This window comes from Symphodus melops, assembly GCF_947650265.1.
Source record: "Symphodus melops genome assembly, chromosome: 14".
NCBI lineage: Eukaryota > Metazoa > Chordata > Actinopteri > Labriformes > Labridae > Symphodus > Symphodus melops.
In genome coordinates this window covers 17,599,638-17,620,918 of record NC_136704.1, presented here as the reverse complement: position 1 = coordinate 17,620,918, position 21,281 = coordinate 17,599,638, and the positions used below count along the sequence as shown (strand labels likewise).

Here is a 21,281-nt window from a genome sequence, read left to right as displayed (position 1 = left end):
CCACGATGGAGGGCCAGCGGGGAGGTCAGAGGTCGCGGCAACTGTAAAGAACATTTATGTTACTTCAACTTATTACAGTTTACAATAGATGTACTATAGATTTTGGGTGTCGCCTGCATCGTTTGTTCAGTGTTTATTTACTCTCTTGTCCTCTTTGTCTTCAAGTTAAACATTAAAACCAAAGTGTTGACTTGAATGTTTTCCAGCTAAATACAGAAGTCTCATTTTTAGAGACTTAAAAGCAGCAAGCCATCAATTCCACCTGAAATACTCGCCTCGAAGTACGGTACATTTTATAGTAACCACAATAAAATCATGTTGTTCAAGAGGCATGAATGTACAGGTTCTTTTAAGGTTGTGACTTTAAACACTAGTTAACGCAGCAGTCTTCAGCTACGAAGCAGCCAGTTAGAAACAACTCTGTTCTGTTTGATACAATTACTGAGGTCAAGATAAAGATGGTGACAGATGAAACCAAGAAGAGAGAATGGCAGAGCAAGAAGCCAGTTAAGATTTATTTTTTTACCACAAAAGTATGCTTTTTTTTTTTTTTTTTGCCTTTCTCCCCCTCTCGCCTCTCAGCTCCCCAGGCAAGCCATCATGTCGACATTATGGTAATTCACATACAGTTCACAAACAAAGGGGTTAGCAGTCAGATTGGATCTAAATGTTACTGAACCTTGCCAGTCGACTTGGTTCTTAGCATTCTTACATCATCTTTGCCGGCTTCTTCAGCCACTGTCAACAAAAGCGCGTTATCGAGGGTGAGGAGTGAACAACACTCGGAACAGTACAGTTCTATTTAGAGGCCAAAGTGTCCCAAACACAATTCCTCCTCGAACATCATGTTACTCCCATTGTGTCAGTGTAAGTGTTTACGACATAAATACAATGAGAGTATATTTCTCGGTATCTTTATTGCAAAATCCCAACAAGGACAACCAACGTATGCGCAATTTGTTTTATTGCTCTAAGATCAACTTTTTCACTGTCCTGATACATTTTTCCAGCTTGTCTGCACTTCAACCAGAGGACAGTGTTAAGAGTCTGGGATGACTTGAGACAACCTCCATTTCAGGCTCACATACATGGAGAGTTTCGTCTCAGGAAGTTTTTCGATGATTAAAAAAAAAACATCTGCCACAGCTGCACAGTGCGTTTTTCATTCCCTTATAACTCACACTGAGCAAAAACATGTTTGTCTGCAGAGCGATAGTGCCAGAGGTTCTCTTCTGGTCTGTTTTTTTTTTATCTATTTAATGAAAAATAGTGCAGTTCGGACCTCAGTAGAAACTTGTCTTTTCTCCAGGCACAGATTCGCGCCACACTGAAAACAGCCGCATGGCCCACTTTTGGGTCTTGACCCACCAGTTAAGAACCACTGGTCTAGGCCACAGCGGGGATGAAATACTGCAGCGACACGTCTTCATGCAGCAGAATGAGGTGGACGACCCGCTCATGGACGATATCTGCGGGGACGAGAGGAAGTTTACAGCACTACATGAACAACAAGGAAGAAGGACAAGACAGGAACTCACTTAAACACAAGCATGTACAACAAAGAGCAGAGAAGTGCGTTACATTTTAAACGGCACAAACACAGTGAGCACAAGTAACGCACAAGAGGATGTGGAGCAAACACTGTCATTCTTCATGTAGGTCTAATGGGTCAACTTTTCCAGTTGGTAAATCCAGAGTTCTGGATACATCCGGGGGAAATAACATTCCTGATGTCTGCTTAGGGCTTCTGTTTAATCACATGTTACTCATATGTTGCGCACACAGCCAGCTGGTGGACTTACTGCACATGGCCTTGCTGGGGTTGACCTGCTGACCCATGAGGAACTGCTGCAGCTTCCTGATGTCCACCCGTGCCTGGGCCATGGCCTCTGGGTCCCTGCTCTGAGACGGACCCCCATCCTGCGAGGCGTCATCACCTGGAGGGAGAGGAGACGAGAGGGACAGAGGGAGATAGGATCAGATGAGAGATGTGTGAGTTTGAGCCCCCTCAGAACTCAAACCTGAACCACTCTATAAGCTCTGCTTTGAACAGGATAACGTTTCTTTTTGTTTTGTTTTTTTTTAGCATATTTTCACCGTCATCTGACAACTTTTGATCTGAGGATACAGTCCTGATCGCATACAGCCGTGTTTACAACTAAGAAAGAACTAGACCTCTACACGAACACAGCGGAGGTCTGGACCTTTAATCTCTGATTCTTCTGTGACTGACCCCCCCCCCCCGGCGCTGCAGTGAGTTTGTTTTTACCCCACGGAGGGTTTCCCAGGTCTTTGAAGTGAGTAGTGACGGAAACCAGATCTGTTTCAATCTTCAGGTTCATCTCTCCGTTCAGGTTGGCCTCCACTACCTAACACACACACACACACACACACAAATCGATGCAGTAGGTTGTATAAGTGAAGATTTTAAACCCCTTCATTATGAGTCGGGCCTGACTCAGGTGAGCTGGGAGGAATGGGATCCTACCAGGAAGTTGGAGAGGTTCTTCATCCTGTCCACGACGTTCTTCATCGTCTTCAGAGGAGGCAGGTAGATACTGACCTGTGAGGACAAACACACTAACGTGTCTTTGTTCTGTTACAGATTTCAAAATGTGAACATCCTCCCTCTTTGCTCCGCTTGTTATGGCTAAATGATAATCAGAGAAATTTTTCCCCTCTAAAATGTGTCCTGTGTGCTGTTGCTCTCACGTCGAAGTCCGGCATGTTCGGCTCTTTGAACTCGTGCCAGAGTCTCCGAGGGATGACTTCGACTGGAACGTCATGAGTGACGACGCGGCTGATGCTCGACAGGGTGGGCTTGACACAAGAGAGAGAGAGAGAGAGAGAGAGAGAGAGATGATTTCACAACAAAGGTGACGTGTCTTTTCATACCAAGATTCATTTTGGGGCTTTTATGCCTTTTATTTAAATGTGTCATTCCTCCTTTCAAAGTCGCAGTCTCTTAAGGGCAGTTTTTTTACTTCTCAGAAAGTTTAAATCCCTTTAACATTTCACTAATAAATAAAAAGGATAACATTTGGAAAAGTGACTATGTTATAAAGACTTAGCAATCTGGATAATGTAATAATTGCTTGTGTTTTGCTACTCTATGTTACCGGTTGAGCTTTCTAAAAGTCCTGTGCACAGTCTCACCAGTTCGGCAGCGATGGTAAGGCAGGGGCAGTGCTTCTTGGTCAGCTTGACTTTGACGGCTTTGGCGTTCTGGACCGTTTTCAGGGCCCGGGACAGATTCTCCGGAGTCACCTCCAGACAGATCTCATTGTCCTCAGGGGACACGCCCTCCATTTGGTACTCATCGAAAAAGTTGGCCTGCAGAGGCGAAGGACACACAGATTGTTACTACCAGGCACAACTACGGAGAATGTATGGTTAAATGTTGGTCTTTATTGCTGTCGGCTGGTGTCTTAAAAGAAAATGCTGTAAGAGCTGTTTGTGGCTTAAAAAAATCCCGAACTTCTTTATATAATGTTTTCAGATACTTCCAATAACAATCTGAGTAAATAATAAAGCCTGAAGGGAGTCCTTGTGGGCTGAACCTTCTCCACCTCTCTCAAATGACTCCATATTCTCACCCACCAATACAAACATATTTACCTGTAAAAGGTGCACGTTAAATGTGACCTCTCCATCGTGCTCACCTGGGACAGTTCACACCACATGCTCACGCCTCCGTTGGCCACTTTCTCGGACAAAACAAAGAACAGGTTGTCCGGAGTAAGCCGCAGGACGCACGTTTTGGTCAGCTTGGAGATGGTGGTGATGACTCCTGTGAGGACGAGGAGGAGTACTAAAAGATGAAGCTACAACAAAACGAGCAGTGCTACAAGGAGCAGAACTGCAAACATGAAAGAATCTTTTCTCAAAATACATTTTTTAAGGAAAATCTCCATAAAGAATCACATGTACTTTAACTACAAGACGTTTATTTGCTTAAATGATAAAAGGTACTTACATCTACAGATCAATGATAAAACATGATAGACAAACTGAATATGATGTATTACTATCGATGAACAGGAGACTTTAAGTGTTCACAAGTCATCTTCAAAAGACACTTTGTTGGTCGATATTTATGTGTTGATGTGAATGGTGAGGGGTTGATCATGTTGTAAAAGATGCTGAAGTTTGTCCCCGATCTCTTTGAAGCTCACAGAAATGAAAAACACTTTATCAATGAGATGGTGGTGTTGGTGTGGTGTTATTAAAGTAACGTGTTAGCATCGTGTGTCGGCTAATACAACTTTCTAAAAGACGGTTTTTTTAAAAACACTCACGACTGAAATGGTTGAGGCACGCGATGTCGATGATTTTCCCCCGAAACTTCATGCTGACTTTTGGCTCAAAACTTTGAAAGCTGTAAGAGTGTTTTCAGTTTGTGTTTCGGCGGGATGTTTTTCAAAGCGCACCGCCCGGTCCGTCCGTAACAAAGGTTCGACGGAAACAGTAGTCAGTGTGTTGTTTTATTCAGTAGCTTAAACTTCAATAACATAAATGTGTCAATACTTCCAAAGCATGTAGTAAAATAAAAATAAGGTAATGATAAAAAATAGACAAATAACCATATAATCTCAATATTAACCACAGTAGACTAATTACCAATAATGATTAAAAAAAAAAGTAATTTCAGATATCTAAAATCTCAAATAGGCCTATAGACAAAAAAAAAAGTGTATGTATTGATGTATCGTGAGTTCGTGGGTGTGTGTTTATTTAACATCATAACATAGGCTTTAATCATATTAATAACAATTTGAATTTGATGTTTTGTGATTTGGGCAGTTTGATTAGACCAATCAAAGTGCCAAGTGACCAATCAAAGTCGTCTTGTCCTCAGGTGAGACTCTGGATCCACATGAGTGTTCTCGGTCCATCCAGTCAGGATTGAAATACGCCAAAAAGTTGGCTGGTGGAACCTCTTGCAGGGTGAGTGAGAAACCTTCTCTTATTCTTTGGTTTTATGTTGGCGAATACAGTAAAATCTTAGGTGTGGATTGTGACGCCCCCGGTTGATAAAGTTATAGTAGTAGTGGTCCCATTTAGAGCTCTTGAAATCAGTTTAGATTCTGGTTTGTAAAAATCCTTTCCAGGTATAAACTTTTAAAGATGACCATATCCAGATTAAGGAGTTTAAAAAGGGACTTTACACTACATACTTTGTCCACTGGGGGGTGACATATTTTACATAAACACAAAGATCCTCAAGCAGCAGGGTCTAGAGGTTTCTGCTCGAATTTAAAGGTCACATATTATGCAAAATGCACTTTAACATGGTTTTATAACAGTAGTTTATCACTAGCTTTTCTCTGCAAACCCCACTATAAATGAGAAAGGTCCATCCTCTTATTTCGTCTGCTTCTCTTTTTTAGTAAATGTACGCTCAAACAGGCCAATTGGATATTTTCCCTTTGTGACATCACAAAGTGGTAACGAAGTATAAACTATGATTAGTAGGATTTTTTGGGTGGTTTATAACTAGAACTAGAACTAAAGAATGGTTGAACATGAGCCTGGTCAAATTAACCCGAGGACGCTACGAGGGTTTCAACTTGTTGAAAAGGAGGTTAATATATGACCTTTAAGAACTTAAGGAGTTCCTACAGCTGTTTCTCTTCAGAGCTAAGCAGTGGTATCTGTAATAAATTCCTGCTTTATCATTCTGTGTAAACTGACTCTGCAGCAGCTGACCGTGGCTTCATCATCTCTATATGGGAAAGTCTGCCTCGTGTTCTCTACAGAGCAGAAAAACCCCTTCATGTTCCCTCCTGACTTCTCTACTCAGGCTGCCCCAGTACAGAAGTCATAAGAGGACATGCAGCAATACATTTCAAACAACATCTTTTTGCCTAAATATTAGTTGTTTAGCTCATCATTTAATGAAGAAAAACATTTTTTTTTTAGATAAGTTAATTTTTGCACTCTTGTGTTTTTTCATACCAAGATTCATTTTGGGGGTTTTATGCCTTTTATTTAAAATTTTATACAGAGGATAGAGTCAGAATTCAGGGAGCGAGAGAGAGAAAGAGCGGGGAATGACATGCGAAAAGGTAGCCACAGGTTGGATTCGGCCCCCTGGCTATCCGCTTGAGGACTGCAGCCCGAATACACTGGTTGTGCAAACTAAGATGACTTTGAAAGAAACAAATTCAAACGCAAACTACAGACTTTTTTTTTTCTCCATTGGGCTCCTGGGTTGACAGACCCACTCGTACGTTCACGGCAATGGTAGCAGAAAGTATTTCTGTGGGGGCAACAGAACAAAGTCTTTATGCTGCATGGACCCGAGTCTGGCCCCCGAGGGAGGGGTCACGTGGTCACATGTGACCTGAGGGAGGGAGGAGGTGAAGCTGCTGATACACAGCAGCACGCAGCAGAGCAGCACGCAGCAGACCTCGGAGGACCACCAGAGAGAGAAACACAGACAGAGACAAGAAAGATGAGAGAAATCGTTCACATCCAGGCCGGACAGTGCGGGAACCAGATTGGGACTAAGGTAAAGATCTGGATCAAATGTTTCCCCTAAACTTTTATTTGGTTTTAGAAAATAGTGAATTTTAAAAATCACTGCAGAAGTTCCTGTATAGAGTTGGTATTCTCTGTTACACTAATAAACTCAATTATCAGCTCTTAAAAGAGAATTAAGAAATATTTTCTGGCTCAAAAATCAAGTTTATCTAATACGTTTCTGCTGGAACACAATAACTTTTCAGTGATCATTCAAAGTGACTTTTACTTTAAGTTGTTACTATAAAACCTACGTTTATGTTTAGCATGACGTGACATGCTTGTAAAGGAGATCCAGGTCGCTCTCGAGGACTAAGCCTCTGTACATGAAGCACGTGCTGTGAAAAAGTTTTAAAAATAAATGTAATGTTTTGTCATTTTGATTTTTACATTCTTTATTTCTATTAAAACAAAGATAAATCTATGTTGCTGCAGTTTACCATCAGAATGTATAAATGTATCTGTGGAACAGCGACTGTTCTCTGTCCTTCTTTAAACTCATCACAGAGGTGTGGAAGAGTGAAAGAACTCAGAGCTGCTGTGAGACTATGCAAGGAATCTGGACTCTCTCTCTCACACACGCACAATCAAACACACGAGCTCTGACCAATCACACAAGTATTTCAGCGTGAGTTCTGTGGGCTGAAGTCAAAGGAGTGAACACGATGCAAAATAAAATTGTTTACAGTTGCTACATAAACAGCGACAACAAAGAATTCTGGGTAACGAGGCGGTGTTGTTACTAAAATTATGGTTATTAGTGGGAGAATAACTATGAAGCAGAACTGTTAAATGTATGGGACACTATTGATGAACGCTGATGTCCTTTTGCACTATTTACACTTTGAGCAGTCGGAAAGAAATAAGTTTGCTTAAATTTGAGATCCATCAATGCCCAGTCATGATTAAGCCACACCCTACATTTCTGGAGACACCTGTGTTGCATCTCAACAGACTTCAGGATAAGAAAATGTCAGGCTCATTGAACCTCATACAAAGTTTGAACAGTGTGCCAGTGAACGCACCATGTAGGGAGGAACTCTCCAATCATTTTCATCTTGTCTTGATTTCATGCTGCTGCCTTACTTGGAATCACTTATCAGTTCTGGGAAGTGATCAGCGATGAGCACGGCATCGACCCGGCAGGGAGCTATGTGGGTGACTCGTCTCTGCAGCTGGACAGAGTCAACGTCTACTACAATGAGGCATCCTGTACGTATCAGCAGCGGTGTGTGTGTGTGTGTGTGTGTGTGTGTGTGTCTCACTGTGAATCACTCCCTGTAAATGACTATTAATGCTTCAAGTTTCCACTTGAGAGAAGTCACATTTCACCACACATAAAACTTGTATTTGGAGTATCTTGGCCTTTCTTTTCTTTGATGATAAACGGATCAAGCACAGCAGATGGGAGCGTGGGAACACTCGTCAGATTCCTTTCAGTGAAAAGTCTTTAATGAATTAAAACTAAAACATGTTGTGTTTTAAATCACTGACTTGAACTTAGCTGTCTGAAACTGGCATGTACTGTACTGCACGTCACCTGCAAAACTGTATCTCAAAAATGACTGAAACAAGTCATTTAAAACTTGGCACAAACCTTGACTCAAAAGCCCTTATCAGAGTGCTCTTCCACAACAGCGTCTTAACAATCTCCAGCAGAAATTACGCCTGAAAATATTCATGTTGATTTCCTGACACATCGGTGTCCCAGTCTGTGAATTCATATGTTTTTTTTAGCAATGTGAAAGCGAGAGAGAGCATGACACAGCAGGAGCTCCACATAAACATATAGTCAGCCATGCACACAGCCCTGCACTCCCGGCATTACTTACCCCTGTACCAGCTCTTTCTCTACCTCCAAAGACAGTACAGAGAGGGGATCACTCCCCCCCCCCCCCCCCCCCCCCCCCCTTTACGCCTCTGCAACATTCAAATGAACGTGAAATGTCAAGTAAACATCAGGCCTTGAGGCCTTAATATGGCTAAAGTTAGAAGTAGAACTGACTGACGTGATGTGAATGGGTGATCAGGAGGGCGAGACATAACTTTTTTTAAACTCATCAAACAGAAACAAAAATTACTTATTTGAGGATGTTCTCTTTTATTGGTTAAAAATGTATAAAATAACAACTTTTCTCTGTTTGTGCAGCACATAAATACGTCCCCAGAGCTGTGTTGGTTGATCTGGAACCAGGAACCATGGACAGTGTACGCTCAGGAGCCTTTGGACAACTTTTCAGACCGGACAACTTTATCTTTGGTAAAAATCCTTGGCTTTTATTCATCAGATTTATTCATAGGTTTATTATGACGCTTAAGCCGTTTTCACACAAGTACTGAAACTTTCTTAAAACTTTCAGAAAGGCTACCACTGAAATTTCTCTGACTTGCTAATGCACATTATGCACCTTGCCCGTCAAATGGAGAGTGGGTATAAGGAGGCAAGACATCACTTAAAAGGACAATGCTGTGTGATGCTACAGATTTTTGGGATTTTATATCAAAGCTACGAGTAGTAGAACATATTCATAATATTAAATATTATAATAAAAGAGTGCAGAAGAACATAAAGGACAACAGAAAACATGAAAACGTCATCAACCCTGCTTGCTTCTGGGGAATTTTCTGGAATATTTCCTCATACTGCTCCCCCCAACTTCACAAGGGGGGCTGGACAAGAGAGAATGTTTCGTGCATGTGTGAAAGCACTTTGTCCACTGAGGATGTTTGTTATAGTGAGAGAGTCCAACAATGACAGCTTAAAGTGAAATCATTCTTTGTGCTGACTTCACTCAAACGTGGATAATTGTGACATTAAGCCTTTGAAAACAGAAGTCCAGCTGTTGGCTGGCGTGTTTATATGAACCTGTTAATTGATGGAAAGTTTCAAGAGACGTGTCATTTTTTTTGTAGCTGAAAGGTTAGAGTCCTGCCTTTCATTTTGTACATTTGATGATGCAAATTGTTGTTTTCTGTATTGTTCTATGAAGTATTTGATGGCAATCAGAGAAATAAGAAAATAAAAATAGACGTGCATCATTTGTGTAGAATATTTTAAAGGTTAATATTTGTCATGAGGTTTGTGTGTTTGCCGAAGACAGATCTGGAGCAGCAAAGGAACCTTCCAGCATTGAATGTGTTTAGTAAACAGGCTGAAATACCTCCAGTGTGTGTTTGATAAACTGACGTCTCGGAGGAAAAGAAGTAGAGAGGTCATAGATCTCCCTCTGTCTTCTTGCAAATGCGTGCATGCACACACACGCACACACACACACACACACACACACACACACACACAGCTCCCCTGTCCCACAGCTCAGAAATGGGTCACCAGACGAGTATGTGTCTGCGCTCACATTCCCATCTGCTGGGGAGATCATTTTACAGTTCTCTGATGGTTTTCTCTCCTCTGATTGGTTGTCCACAGGTCAGACAGGTGCGGGGAACAACTGGGCCAAAGGTCACTACACAGAGGGGGCGGAGCTTGTTGACTCTGTCCTTGACATAGTGAGGAAGGAGTGTGAGCACTGCGACTGTCTTCAGGTGACGACTAGTTATTGGGGAGTTAAAACCTCAGTGTGGTGTGCATAGACTGAATTAAGGATGCACTTTGCTAACCATGCTAGTGCGCATTTAAGCTCAGGCCTCACATCCCTTCCATCTATCCAAGAGCAATGTGGCAATATGTAAAATGTATTTTTGGTGGAAAAAATCAGCTTGATGTTTGTACTTAATTTAAATATTTCTGGAGAGGACTATATAAGTAGAAGTGATCTAGGCCCAACCATCCATCCTGAAGTATCCTCTTCCTCATCACTGTGTGCTCAATCAAACTGTTTCCATCTTAAATTCTTCCTGAAGGGTTTCCAGCTGACGCACTCCCTGGGAGGTGGCACCGGCTCGGGTATGGGCACCCTGCTGATCAGCAAGATTAGAGAGGAATACCCCGACCGGATTATGAACACGTTCAGCGTCATGCCCTCCCCCAAGGTATCAGAGGACAGTCCTCCCTCTCTTTGCTATCCTGCTTACCTTCACCACTTAACACCTTCCCAAAACCCCAAAACTCTTCCTCCAAAAAGCCATCAACGCGCCTTGCCTTCAGAGAATTGTTTTTAACCAATGTTCTGTCCTCAGTATAATTTGACCTTCTTCCTGATCCCTCCAGGTGTCAGACACCGTGGTGGAGCCGTACAACGCCACCCTGTCGGTCCACCAGCTGGTTGAAAACACAGACGAGACCTACTGCATCGACAATGAGGCCCTTTACGACATCTGCTTCCGCACTCTTAAACTCACCACGCCCACCTACGGAGACCTCAACCACCTGGTGTCAGCCACCATGAGTGGCGTAACGACCTCTCTGCGTTTCCCCGGGCAGCTAAACGCAGATCTTCGCAAGCTGGCTGTCAACATGGTGCCATTCCCCAGACTCCACTTCTTCATGCCGGGATTTGCTCCTCTGACGGCGAGGGGAAGCCAGCAGTATCGAGCGCTGACCGTTCCCGAGCTCACCCAACAGATGTTCGACGCCAGGAACATGATGGCGGCCTGCGACCCTCGTCACGGGCGATACCTCACGGTTGCCACCGTCTTCCGTGGCCCAATGTCCATGAAGGAAGTGGACGAGCAGATGCTGAATGTTCAAAACAAAAACAGCAGCTACTTCGTGGAGTGGATCCCCAACAATGTCAAGGTGGCCGTGTGTGACATCGCCCCCCGAGGGCTCAAGATGGCTGCTACGTTCATCGGCAACAGCACGGCCATCCAGGAGCTGTTCAAGCGGATCTCTGAGCAGTTCTCCGCTATGTTCCGCAGAAAGGCTTTCTTGCACTGGTTCACAGGCGAAGGCATGGACGAGATGGAGTTCACAGAGGCGGAGAGCAACATGAACGACCTGGTGTCTGAGTATCAGCAGTACCAGGAGGCCACCGCCAACGACGGGGACGAGAACTTTGAGGACGAAGATGACGAGATCATTGAGTAAGGAGAGCAAACAACGAGCTGTAAAAACTCTGGTACAGTTACCATGCGGTATTCAAAAACCAGTAGGGCAAAGAGTGAGGGTCAAACTAAAATAAGTGGAGTTCAGATAATTGACTTTTTTAGGACTTTAGTTCAGCAAATGTCTTTCATTTGCCGCATTATGAAGATTACATAACTAACTTTATTACCTTCTGAGTTGCTTTGTAGACAGATTAAATACAGTAATACTTTTTTGTGCTGCATATAATTTAAATCTATTGAAATCATTTTAAAAGTCAACAAACATCCCAAAGAGGAAATAGTTGTTGAATTTTTTTCTCCAATGTACAGATGACAGTTTTTTAATTTCAGATCTGTACAGAGAAGTGTTTAGGAGCGGAGACAATATAGATTGTTCAGCTGTGATGATCTGCTACAAGTGCTGCGGACAGTGGTTAGAGGATCGTGACCTGCAATACATCGCTGTTAACCGCCACTCTAATCAATCGTCCTGTTTTCACATCACGCGCCGCGGTCAGTCTCCGGAGTGTGACAGCAGCGCCACTCCACTTTCCTCTGTTTCAAGAACACCGCCGGTCTAGTTTTGACATGGGGTGGCAAACTGAACAGAACAGATCGACCCGGACAGGAAGTCAGAGAGGAAAACGCACAGAGCGTCCTTTCAATTTCAAAATAAAACACACTATAAAGACTCCTGATCGTATAATCCTTCACTTTATCAATATTAAGTCAAAATAGGCACAGAATGAACCGCAAATCATCCTCAGAAAGACAAAACCAACATGCTTGCACGTCTTCTCTTTATACCTGTGTGATCTTGGAGTTCTCCAGGGATCTTATGAAACCCTGTCAGAACCCTAACCCAGTCTTGCAGGGCGCGTTCTGTCGGACAGAGCATAACCGTGACCATAGTACAGCACGCATCTACTATGTGGATATTGCGGGTAAGTCCCAGTACCCTCTTCTGGACATACTTTGTCACAGCATCATTTTAAATCACCTGCAGCACTGTTTTCGGCATTGTATGTTCTACAAAACAGTTTTCATTTTGGCACATATAAGATCATGTACTGATATTTTTGTGTGATTTATTGATCCGGCTCTGTTTGGAATGATTCATCTTTTTCTATTTGGTAATGAAGTGGCTCAAAGGTTGTAACAAACTTCACAAACATGCAACATTTTAACACTGTGTGTATTTTTATTGGTGTCGGTACATACTTCTGAAATTAGGAAATCCCAATTTGAACAGAAATTGTGATAAACTTTCTGAGCATCCAAAACCAAAGTCAACGACAGTCCATCTCTAAGCTCTTCACCATGTAGATCTGTATGTCTTCTTTATCCATTGATCATTTTGTTGATGAAGCATCAAGATCTGTTGATTGTATTGTTTTAAGGAATTCCAAATATACAAGTTAACCAACACACACAATGTTTTGTGACAGTCAAAAAAAAATAAAAAAAATAAAATCATATTTTGATTTAATTTAATACCTTGAATGTGATGCAGAAGATGTCATAACTCAAACACGGCACGATTCAGCTTTCAGGTGAAAAGACACGTGTGCTCATTTTCTTTTCTTCTCAAGTAAACAAATCTGCTATTTTCACCTGACAAAATCATGATCATCACTTTTTGTACTGTTTAGTGTCCGAGTGTGTTTGTTGTTTTCTAAACAGATTTTTGTACATGTGATCGGTCTAAAGTGGCTGACGAGAGTTTTCAATAAACATTACTTCTCTCAAATCCTTACAGTGATACAAGTCTTCTGTATATTTACATACATACTGTACACGGTTTTGGGATTTACTGAACTTGTGCCTTAGTTCAATTATTACGTGTCACTTATTCTTGGATTGCTTAGTTCCATCACATACAATTTAAAACCTACACAATAAGACAAATAAAGAAACTTAAGCTCAGCAATCCCAGTGTTTTTCAAGGAAGGTGTCAATGGACTGTGATAGGCAGAATGGTATAATAGCTCTTTCTAAAAAAAAAATCTCAGCATAAACTGCAGTTCTGTAGAGTTTAATGATACTTAGTAAAAACCTTTAAGCTGAACGATGGCAAAACAAGCTTTGACAACTTTCATGATCAAGATTTTCTTGTTGGTGATGTTAAAGAATGAAGCGTGCCTGGTGTGATGTGGCCTGTTTCAGTTTTTAACATCTTTTACTGAATAACCTGATGCTTTTTTTGTAATCACTTTTTTATAAAAGAGGTATCAGGCTCTTTTATTTTGTAACACATCAGTTTGGCAACACAAGTCATGAACTGCATGTAATATTTCATAAATTAAGATGGTGTTTCCAAATGATACTGACAACTAAGAGCTGGCATTACATTGCTATTCACTGTCATTTAACAAAATGTTTCTTACATTTTGCAAAGAAACTTTGAAAATTGTTTTAAAAAGCTTTAAAAAGGGAAATTTTAAAAAAATCTACTCGTGAAAGTACAAATAAGAAGTATGTATTGAAAGTGTTAAACCTGCTTATTGCATTTAATGAAATGTGAAAGTGGACTTTTTGTTCAGACCAAAGTCCCCTGACTGCACCAACATCAGAGGGGAGAGAGGGAGAGAGAGAGAGAGAGAGAGAATGCGTGTTAATCTCTGTCGCCCAGCTCTGTGCGTGTGAGAGTTGATTTCCCAGCAGTTCTGTTTGTGTTGAGGATTAATTTTGGAGCTGCAGCAGCCGCGGCCGTCAATGAAAAGAAACGCTTGTCTCATGTCTGCTTTTTGTGGATCTATTCTCTATCGCGTGGCTCTTTATTCTCTGCCTCCGAAACACGAGGTTTTCAGCAGACTCATGCTCAGTCACACAGTCTGCAGCAGAAATCAGCTACTTTAATGTTTAAGCACCCGTGTTTCACTTTGTCTGATCCTCTCATATTCAAAGGCTGTTTGAGAGTTAAGACTTTTTGTAAGGTTAGCATGAGGGTGGTGTGGGGCTGAGGGATGTGTTACCTCAGTGGTGGAACAAGTGTGTGTGAGATATGTCCAGCTGCTGTCTCTGTCAGTTGGTTCAGAAATAATTCTCTCCTGTCTGACTCTGTTTTTATGGGAGCAGATTGAAAGAAATATTCTGAACCATGTTCGACTGTATCTGCATTTATCACACACTTAATCCTTTTTAGCCGAATCTTCAATGAACAAGGGATGTAGTTGTAGGTTTTCATCCTTGTCATCATGAGAGGAAATTATTTTCCAGCACTGACAGCATGTTGTGCTGCCAGCATCCCCTGGAGGCCAAATTGGTCATTGCAATCAAAACGCTTGTGTGGCTAAGAGATTTGAGAAACGTGTTGGTTTTTGTGTTTCTTGTACATATCTAAGTAACATCACACATCTTACATAAGAACCCCTGAGAATGTACATATCTGACACTGTAAAAAAAATATTATAAAGATTTAACCAACTTAAAGGCTGGTACAAACCAAACTAACAGCAAACAAGCTGCAACAAAAACTGACTGTTTCGTGTTACGTCTGCTGCTGCAAGAGCACGTTTACTGTATAATATGGAAAACATTTCCTCCAGAATTAAAACACAGCGAAGACTGTTTCTGCAACTTTTCTCCCAGGCACAAATCCGCGACCCACTGAAAATGGCCGTGGGAACAACATTTGGGTCCCAACCCACCAGTTGAGAACCAAGATACAAGAGCAGGTAGGGTAAACTCACTTCCTCCGTGGTCCTGAACTAACAGTTGAGGGATCGAGTGTCATCTTTTGTAAGCGAGTATTAATTTAGTTTAATTTTTGTTTTGATTGCATTACATGAAAACCTACCGCTTTCAGTGCCCACTAAAGAAGATGAAAAATTGGCCCCTCTTTTACTGAAGAGTTCATTTTCCCCCCTTCAAAATATTTTATATGTTGATTGTCAAATTATGAATTGATAAAAAATAAAAAAAAAAGACTTTTAAAATTTTCTTTTTTGGAATAATAGGCCTAGATCCTATCTGAGGGTCTAAAAGGCTCTGAAGGTTCCCCTCTGGGAGAATACAAATCAGTCTGACTCCTTCATTAAACATTGTCAACCCATTTCCTGTGAGATACATGGGTATTTTAACAAAATAAAAGTCCTGTAACTGATTACATGACTGCCTCTTTTTTTTCCTCAAAGAACGCTGCTTTGTTGTGTTTCTGGTTGCCCAGTCACTAATAAACCCTGACACACACCAACACACCCACTAAACTACATGGCAGGGTTACCAAGGAAACAGTCAAACTTTTACTCTGCAGAGCCAGTTTTGATTTATATCCCCCCGTCCCTTCGTCCCTCTCTCTGTCTTATTGAATCATCCAGGAGAAGGCACTCGTCCTCAGACTCTGACTCTTCAGCAGGTCGGTCAACACACAGGTCAGTCAGTGCTCTTCTACTTCTTTTTTACAGATCCAGAAGGTCAGTATGTGGCTCAAGGGTATACTCAGGTAGTTCAGGCAACAGGTTCAGGTTGTTTATCATTTCAACTCCAGTTCTTATACCTGAAACATCAAGTAAAAAAGTTCATCAGGATTTTGTCTGTATTGTAATGGTGAAAGCCATCAAAATAATGTTGTGTATAGGCTACAGTTGTTCCTCAAGTGCAATTTTACTTTTCAAATTTCCTGAGCATTATTACTATTGTTTTCGTTTTTTCTATTTTATCACTTTTGATTTCTTATGTTTCCTGAAGACGCAGTATTTTATATTAAATAGGGACTCACCTGCTTTCAATAAGATAAGTTGAACATATCACTGTAAGGCTTAAACCTTTAAATTACTGTTAAATTCAACTCTTTAAATGTGGAGTCCTTATAGTTTTGAGTTTGTTTTGTATCATTAGACATGAGCTTTTTTATATGCCAATTCATAGCAAATAAAAACAAACACTTTGGGGTTTTTTTCACCACTGGAAGTTTAACCTTTTTATTCCCTCTCTGAGTCGCCTCGCTTTTCATTCTGCATTTTGACTGTTTTTGCTGTGTTTACATCTTTGTTTCAGTGTTTATCTAAAGATGTTGCCAAATACAATATTGTTATGTCATTTGTAAATGAATAAATCTTTGGAGACAATTGATCAAGAAAAATAAATGATGAGCAAAATATTGACTTGATATTAAAATAACATTTTTGTTACTAATTGGCTCTCTATTTTTGATGATTCTGTATATGGTGGCCTTTTGAAGCAGCTTTCTGCCCCCTGGTGGATCATTTGTGCACTGCATGTTTCTAGTTTGCGTTCATCCAATTTTTCAGGAGTAGTAAGGAAACAATCCTTCTTGGAAATACATCTTATACCATTGGAAAGCTTGTTTATTTCTTTTTTAAATGCCACATTTGTAAGAAACAGGCATTTGTGGGATGAGCAGCAGAGCTAGGTGGGTTGTGCCCATGAAAACCTGGCAAATCTTTTCCTGACTGCTGTTTATTTCACTTAGGATGCATCACATATGTATATGTATATCGAATATGATTCATTTGGCTTTATATGGAGGATAAAATAACACAAAACAAAACATTTACAAAACAAAAAAATGAGTGAATCTCTTCATCCAGATGGCAGATCATCAACCTTCAGAGGAGGTTCCCCTCCCTGGCAGCTCTGAACCTGGGATCAATGGCTGTGCTCCTTCACCTAACTTTGAGCTCCAGGCAGGAGAGCAAAACATCCACCATGGCCCCAGAGATGAGAAGGGAGAGGATGAGAAAGAAGAAGGAGGTGCAGACAAAGAGATGACCAAACCTAGGCCTCCTCTGCTTCACCTCCGTAGAGGTAGAGACATTGATCAATAAAATCAAACTCAAGTCAAAGTGTGCTCAGACAAAGACTATTTATCCCCCAGATGATTGGTTGACCTGAGTTTTGTATTCTTCCTTAATTATTTATTTCTAGGTTTTTTGTCTAACATTATTTATTTCTGGAGTGATTTTTATGTTTCTCAGATGCGAATGGCAGAGGTCACCGGCGAATAGGAAACCAGAATCTGAGAGCCAATAATCTAATGTCTCCTGCTGCAGCTGCCACATGTTCCACTGCGAGCACCTCTGTGAGTAAACATGAACAGCATGTGGCTACAGGAAGCTCTATAGTGATTTAAAAGAATGAAAATATCATTTTATCATATCTTTTTGGGACTGATCCTCAACCACAGAACCACGACTGGTGTCATCTCTGCTGCTGTCTGTTTTCTGCTCGACAGTTCTTCTCCGCTGTCTTGATGTTGTTATTCTGCGCATAGCATTGAACTACAAATATGAGATACTGCTAATTAAATACAATTGCACCGAGAGTATTATTTCCAATTTTGTGTGTACATACTGTTTAAATGAGAGCCCTGTTGTGTTACTATTGGGGTGATACAGTGATAACCAGCAAACAATCTTTTGGGGACACAAAGCAATTTAAAATTAAATGACCTTCATGTTCCGTAGCTGCTGGATTAGGAAGTCTTCTTATTTTGTTTGTACTGAAAACATCTGGAGAATATAAATCCATTTGTAACACAAACAAAGGCAAAGAGAAACTCCCGCTCCCTCCTGAATGTTCTGAAAGCTGCTGTGGCCTCCAAGTTTAGAGATATGATTCTGGGATTTCCTTTCCAGGTTTCTGGTAAAAGGATGCAGCTGTTGTCCAATGAAGCAAGGAGAGAGATGGTGAAGCAGGCCAGAGCCTTGAAGGAGGAGAGACAGGCGACTCTGGATGCTCGACACAAATATCTGATCAACAGGTTGGTGGACGCTGGGACACTCGGTGAGCCAGAGGTGGAAGACGCCCTCCTCTCCGATGACAAGGTAACAACACAAAAACTAACAGTGTGAAAAATGGGATGTTTGACTATTAGTATCAGTGGATTAATAATCTGTCCTTCTTTCAGTTTAGCTTGATTGATGATTTCTTTGCTGCAAATGGATCCAGGAAGCTGATATTCTTCTACCAGAGTTTGAAACAGGTAACTTTTCCCTCCCATATACAGTCTGGTGAAAAGTAAATCCCTTTTCTCATTCTCTGCTGCGTTTCGCTTGTTCTTCACACAAACTGACATGTTTGAAAACTCCTCGGTGCGTATCTCAATGCCATGAAAGCCATGAAAGTCTAAGTAATACACAAGCACAGTGAATCTGCGAATGGCTCATTAAGCCTTTGTTTTTTGTTCTCTCCAGAATCCTGACTCCAGTCATGTCTCCCCTGTGAATGTAGCGCCCTCTACTGTGGCTCAGAGGAAACTCTTTCTAACTACAGGTAGTTCTGAGGTAGGTGTGATCGAACCAATCAGCACTGAAAGATGTCACAGGGAGAGTTAAAGGTGTGTTCATAGCAAAAGCCCATACACTCTTTATGCCTGGAAATAAAAAAAATAAAAAAAGGGTCAACAGCAAGCTGTGAAATCACATCAAAGGAAATGTAATGGGATTCGATTGAGTTGAAACTCAATCAACTCTGTCGACACTCAAAATATGCAATCAGCGTTTTGATTTCCTGAACCTCTTGAACTCATCAGTAGAGATGGATCTGACCTCCAAAAAAGAAACATTTAAAAAAAAAATTCTTCTTGAGGCCATACCTGCCAAGTTTGATATTGGATTTTTTTTTTTTTTTACAAATTTGCTTCCTGATGCTGTTATTTCAGCAAACGTCAGACCCATTTATGTCAGAAAATCACAAAAAAAGATTCTTTTTCAGGTTCATACCTCTGAGTGACGCCTTTGTGTAATTTACTATTTCCAGCTAAATGCGAGCAAAACTTTGACATTCAAAGGACAAACTTTTTTTGAATTCATAAAGTTTTCTGTGTTTTTAGTCCATGCAAGCTTTGCATTGCAAGGGCTTTTATGAACGGAGATCTCTCTGTGGAGTGGTCAGTATATACATTCAGTTTCACTCTCCTTTTCATGTCCTTGATTGTCCTTCCTCACAGAATAAAAACTCTGGTTTAGTTTTTTTTTTGTTGCTATGGAAGAAAATCCTGTGTGCTGTTTTGTTTAATGGTCAGCAGGGTGATACCAGACACCTTCAGCATACATTACACATTCGGAAAACTAACAAACCAGTCTGACAAGACAGTACAGTGTCTCCTGGATCAATATGTGGCCTCCTAAAAAGCTACATAAAAATCATTGTGTGATTCTGATAGGTGTTGAGGTCTTGTGACAACAAATGTAATTAATTTAAGACAATTCTATTCATTACAACTGCACAGTCTGAATAAGGCTCAAAGTGATCTAGAATTAGGTACATGTGGGAGCTGTTAGCTGTCTGCTATGTGTCACCTCAGCTTAATCTGCTCTTTGTTCTCATTTTTTTGGCTGCAGTTTTAGACTCAAGCTTCCCAGATAAACAAAAGCTTAACAGCTTTTCTGTCTATTTTTTCCCCAGCCTTTACTGGGGAAGTGTCTGTTCTTCCTGAGGACCACTGACAAGGCGATAACCACAGCTAACATACAGCAGGTCAGTGGCTTGGTTTGGTCAATCAGAAAATAAAGGAGGCTCACAGTACTGTGTGAGACTGAGTGTTGTCTCAATGTCTGCAGGAGGTGAACTTCGGCTCGTTGGACTGCAGTGACGGCAGCTTCCTGAACAGTCTTGAAGGTCTGCTGTCTCACGTCATGTTACCTGCCCTCCGATCACAGCAGGTAGGCACACCTGTTCCCTCTCTTTCTGTTGGCCTGGAAACAGGAAGTTTTCACATTCAGTGTCCGAGCTCCCCAACCTTCTAATTCCAAACTTATTTCAGCCGCTTGGGCCCGTGATCTCAATCTCTCAGTCACTATCCAAAATTCATGAACATAGTGGAGGGTTTGAACACAGATGAAATGAAATTACTGCGGACACTTCACCAACGATATGATCCATGGCATTATGTGAACAAGATCCCGAGATACTTAAACTCCTTCACTTTGATCCACAAATTATTTTAACGCTACATGCACTGGGCTACACCAAGCTAGTAGAAGGGAGGGAGCTTTTAGTTGTGGTGAGCCGTTTATTTGAACACAGTGATGGTGAGAAGAGATTCTGTTCTGTTTCGTCCTCATTTTCTGTATATAACGATATCTGTCATCATGATCTTCTTTTCTTGATTCTTCCATCTCACGAAGAAAAACATATTATCTTGGTTTTCAGTTGTAAAAAAAACCCATCATTGCATGTTTTAATTATCTATGTTCTTCAGGTAGAAACTCCATTTTGATTAAGATGTATTTTCAACAGTCAACTTTTTTGTCCTTGCTGTTACTTTAAAAATTGATCCAGACGTGGGGCTCTGTGCAGGAGGGCACGTCCTGTCCGGACATCCAGTCCTTCCTGTCTTCAGTGGACAAGTTCATCAATAATCTGAGCTCGACCAGAGTCAGCATGCAGAGGAAGTTCACGCTCCTGCAGGTCGATCTTCCTGATGCCATCAATCGGCTGAGCAGCCCTGCAGACTACACTGCAGCAGGTAGTCAACTTTCAATCTGATACCATTTTTTTTTATGATATCGTATCATGAGTAATATTTCCAAATGCTCTGAAAAGACACTGGTAGCAGCTGTTGCCGTCTATGTACTGTCATTAAGTCATTGGGAACATCTCTGAAAACAGCCAGCGGGCTAACATTAGCCCATATGAATCTCCTCAGCAGCTCTCTGTTTGAAAACACATTTACTAACCTGAAACAAAAACGCGAGGTTCACTGGATCCAAACACCTCGATCCACTTTGTGTGGACAGCAGTATTCGTTCTAACACGACATCGTATTGTTTTCTTGCATTAAGTATGTATTGCAAATAAAATAA

General features: G+C 41.2%; 3 protein-coding genes across 4 annotated transcripts in view; 2 read left to right on the top strand and 1 right to left on the bottom strand.

The window, feature by feature from the left end:
* Positions 1 to 898: 898 nt before the first annotated feature.
* On the bottom strand, positions 899 to 4,410 carry hus1 (HUS1 checkpoint clamp component). The gene is made up of 8 exons (XM_079361365.1): positions 4,299 to 4,410; positions 3,663 to 3,790; positions 3,157 to 3,333; positions 2,713 to 2,820; positions 2,489 to 2,563; positions 2,270 to 2,369; positions 1,803 to 1,937; positions 899 to 1,469 (listed from the first exon to the last, which is right to left on the bottom strand). The coding sequence occupies exons 1-8, from the start codon at positions 4,348 to 4,350 to the stop codon at positions 1,387 to 1,389; spliced, it is 858 nt and encodes a 285-aa protein (XP_079217491.1). The 5' UTR covers positions 4,351 to 4,410; the 3' UTR covers positions 899 to 1,386.
* Positions 4,306 to 13,267, top strand: tubb6 (tubulin, beta 6 class V; the record flags this gene model as incomplete). Of its 2 annotated transcripts, XM_079361363.1 has the most annotated exons (8): positions 4,306 to 4,475; positions 4,857 to 4,947; positions 6,278 to 6,514; positions 7,629 to 7,737; positions 8,675 to 8,785; positions 9,953 to 10,068; positions 10,387 to 10,515; positions 10,694 to 13,267. In XM_079361363.1, the coding sequence occupies 8 exons, from the start codon at positions 4,306 to 4,308 to the stop codon at positions 11,510 to 11,512; spliced, it is 1,782 nt and encodes a 593-aa protein (XP_079217489.1). In that variant the 3' UTR covers positions 11,513 to 13,267. The 2 variants fall into 2 exon arrangements, with proteins under 2 accessions (XP_079217489.1, XP_079217490.1); XM_079361364.1 differs by lacking the exon at positions 4,306 to 4,475 and having other exon boundaries at positions 4,859 to 4,947; positions 6,222 to 6,514.
* A 2,528-nt stretch (positions 13,268 to 15,795) lies between these two features.
* The window catches only part of dnah5l (dynein, axonemal, heavy chain 5 like), a 44,001-nt gene continuing 38,515 nt past the window's right edge, over positions 15,796 to 21,281 (top strand). Inside the window, exons 1-9 of the mRNA XM_079360874.1 lie at positions 15,796 to 15,884; positions 17,064 to 17,280; positions 17,451 to 17,554; positions 18,111 to 18,299; positions 18,383 to 18,457; positions 18,669 to 18,758; positions 19,882 to 19,953; positions 20,037 to 20,138; positions 20,758 to 20,944. Of these exons, the coding sequence (XP_079217000.1) occupies positions 17,064 to 17,280; positions 17,451 to 17,554; positions 18,111 to 18,299; positions 18,383 to 18,457; positions 18,669 to 18,758; positions 19,882 to 19,953; positions 20,037 to 20,138; positions 20,758 to 20,944 (1,036 nt within the window). The 5' untranslated portion in view covers positions 15,796 to 15,884. The remainder of the gene's footprint in view (positions 15,885 to 17,063; positions 17,281 to 17,450; positions 17,555 to 18,110; positions 18,300 to 18,382; positions 18,458 to 18,668; positions 18,759 to 19,881; positions 19,954 to 20,036; positions 20,139 to 20,757; positions 20,945 to 21,281) is intronic.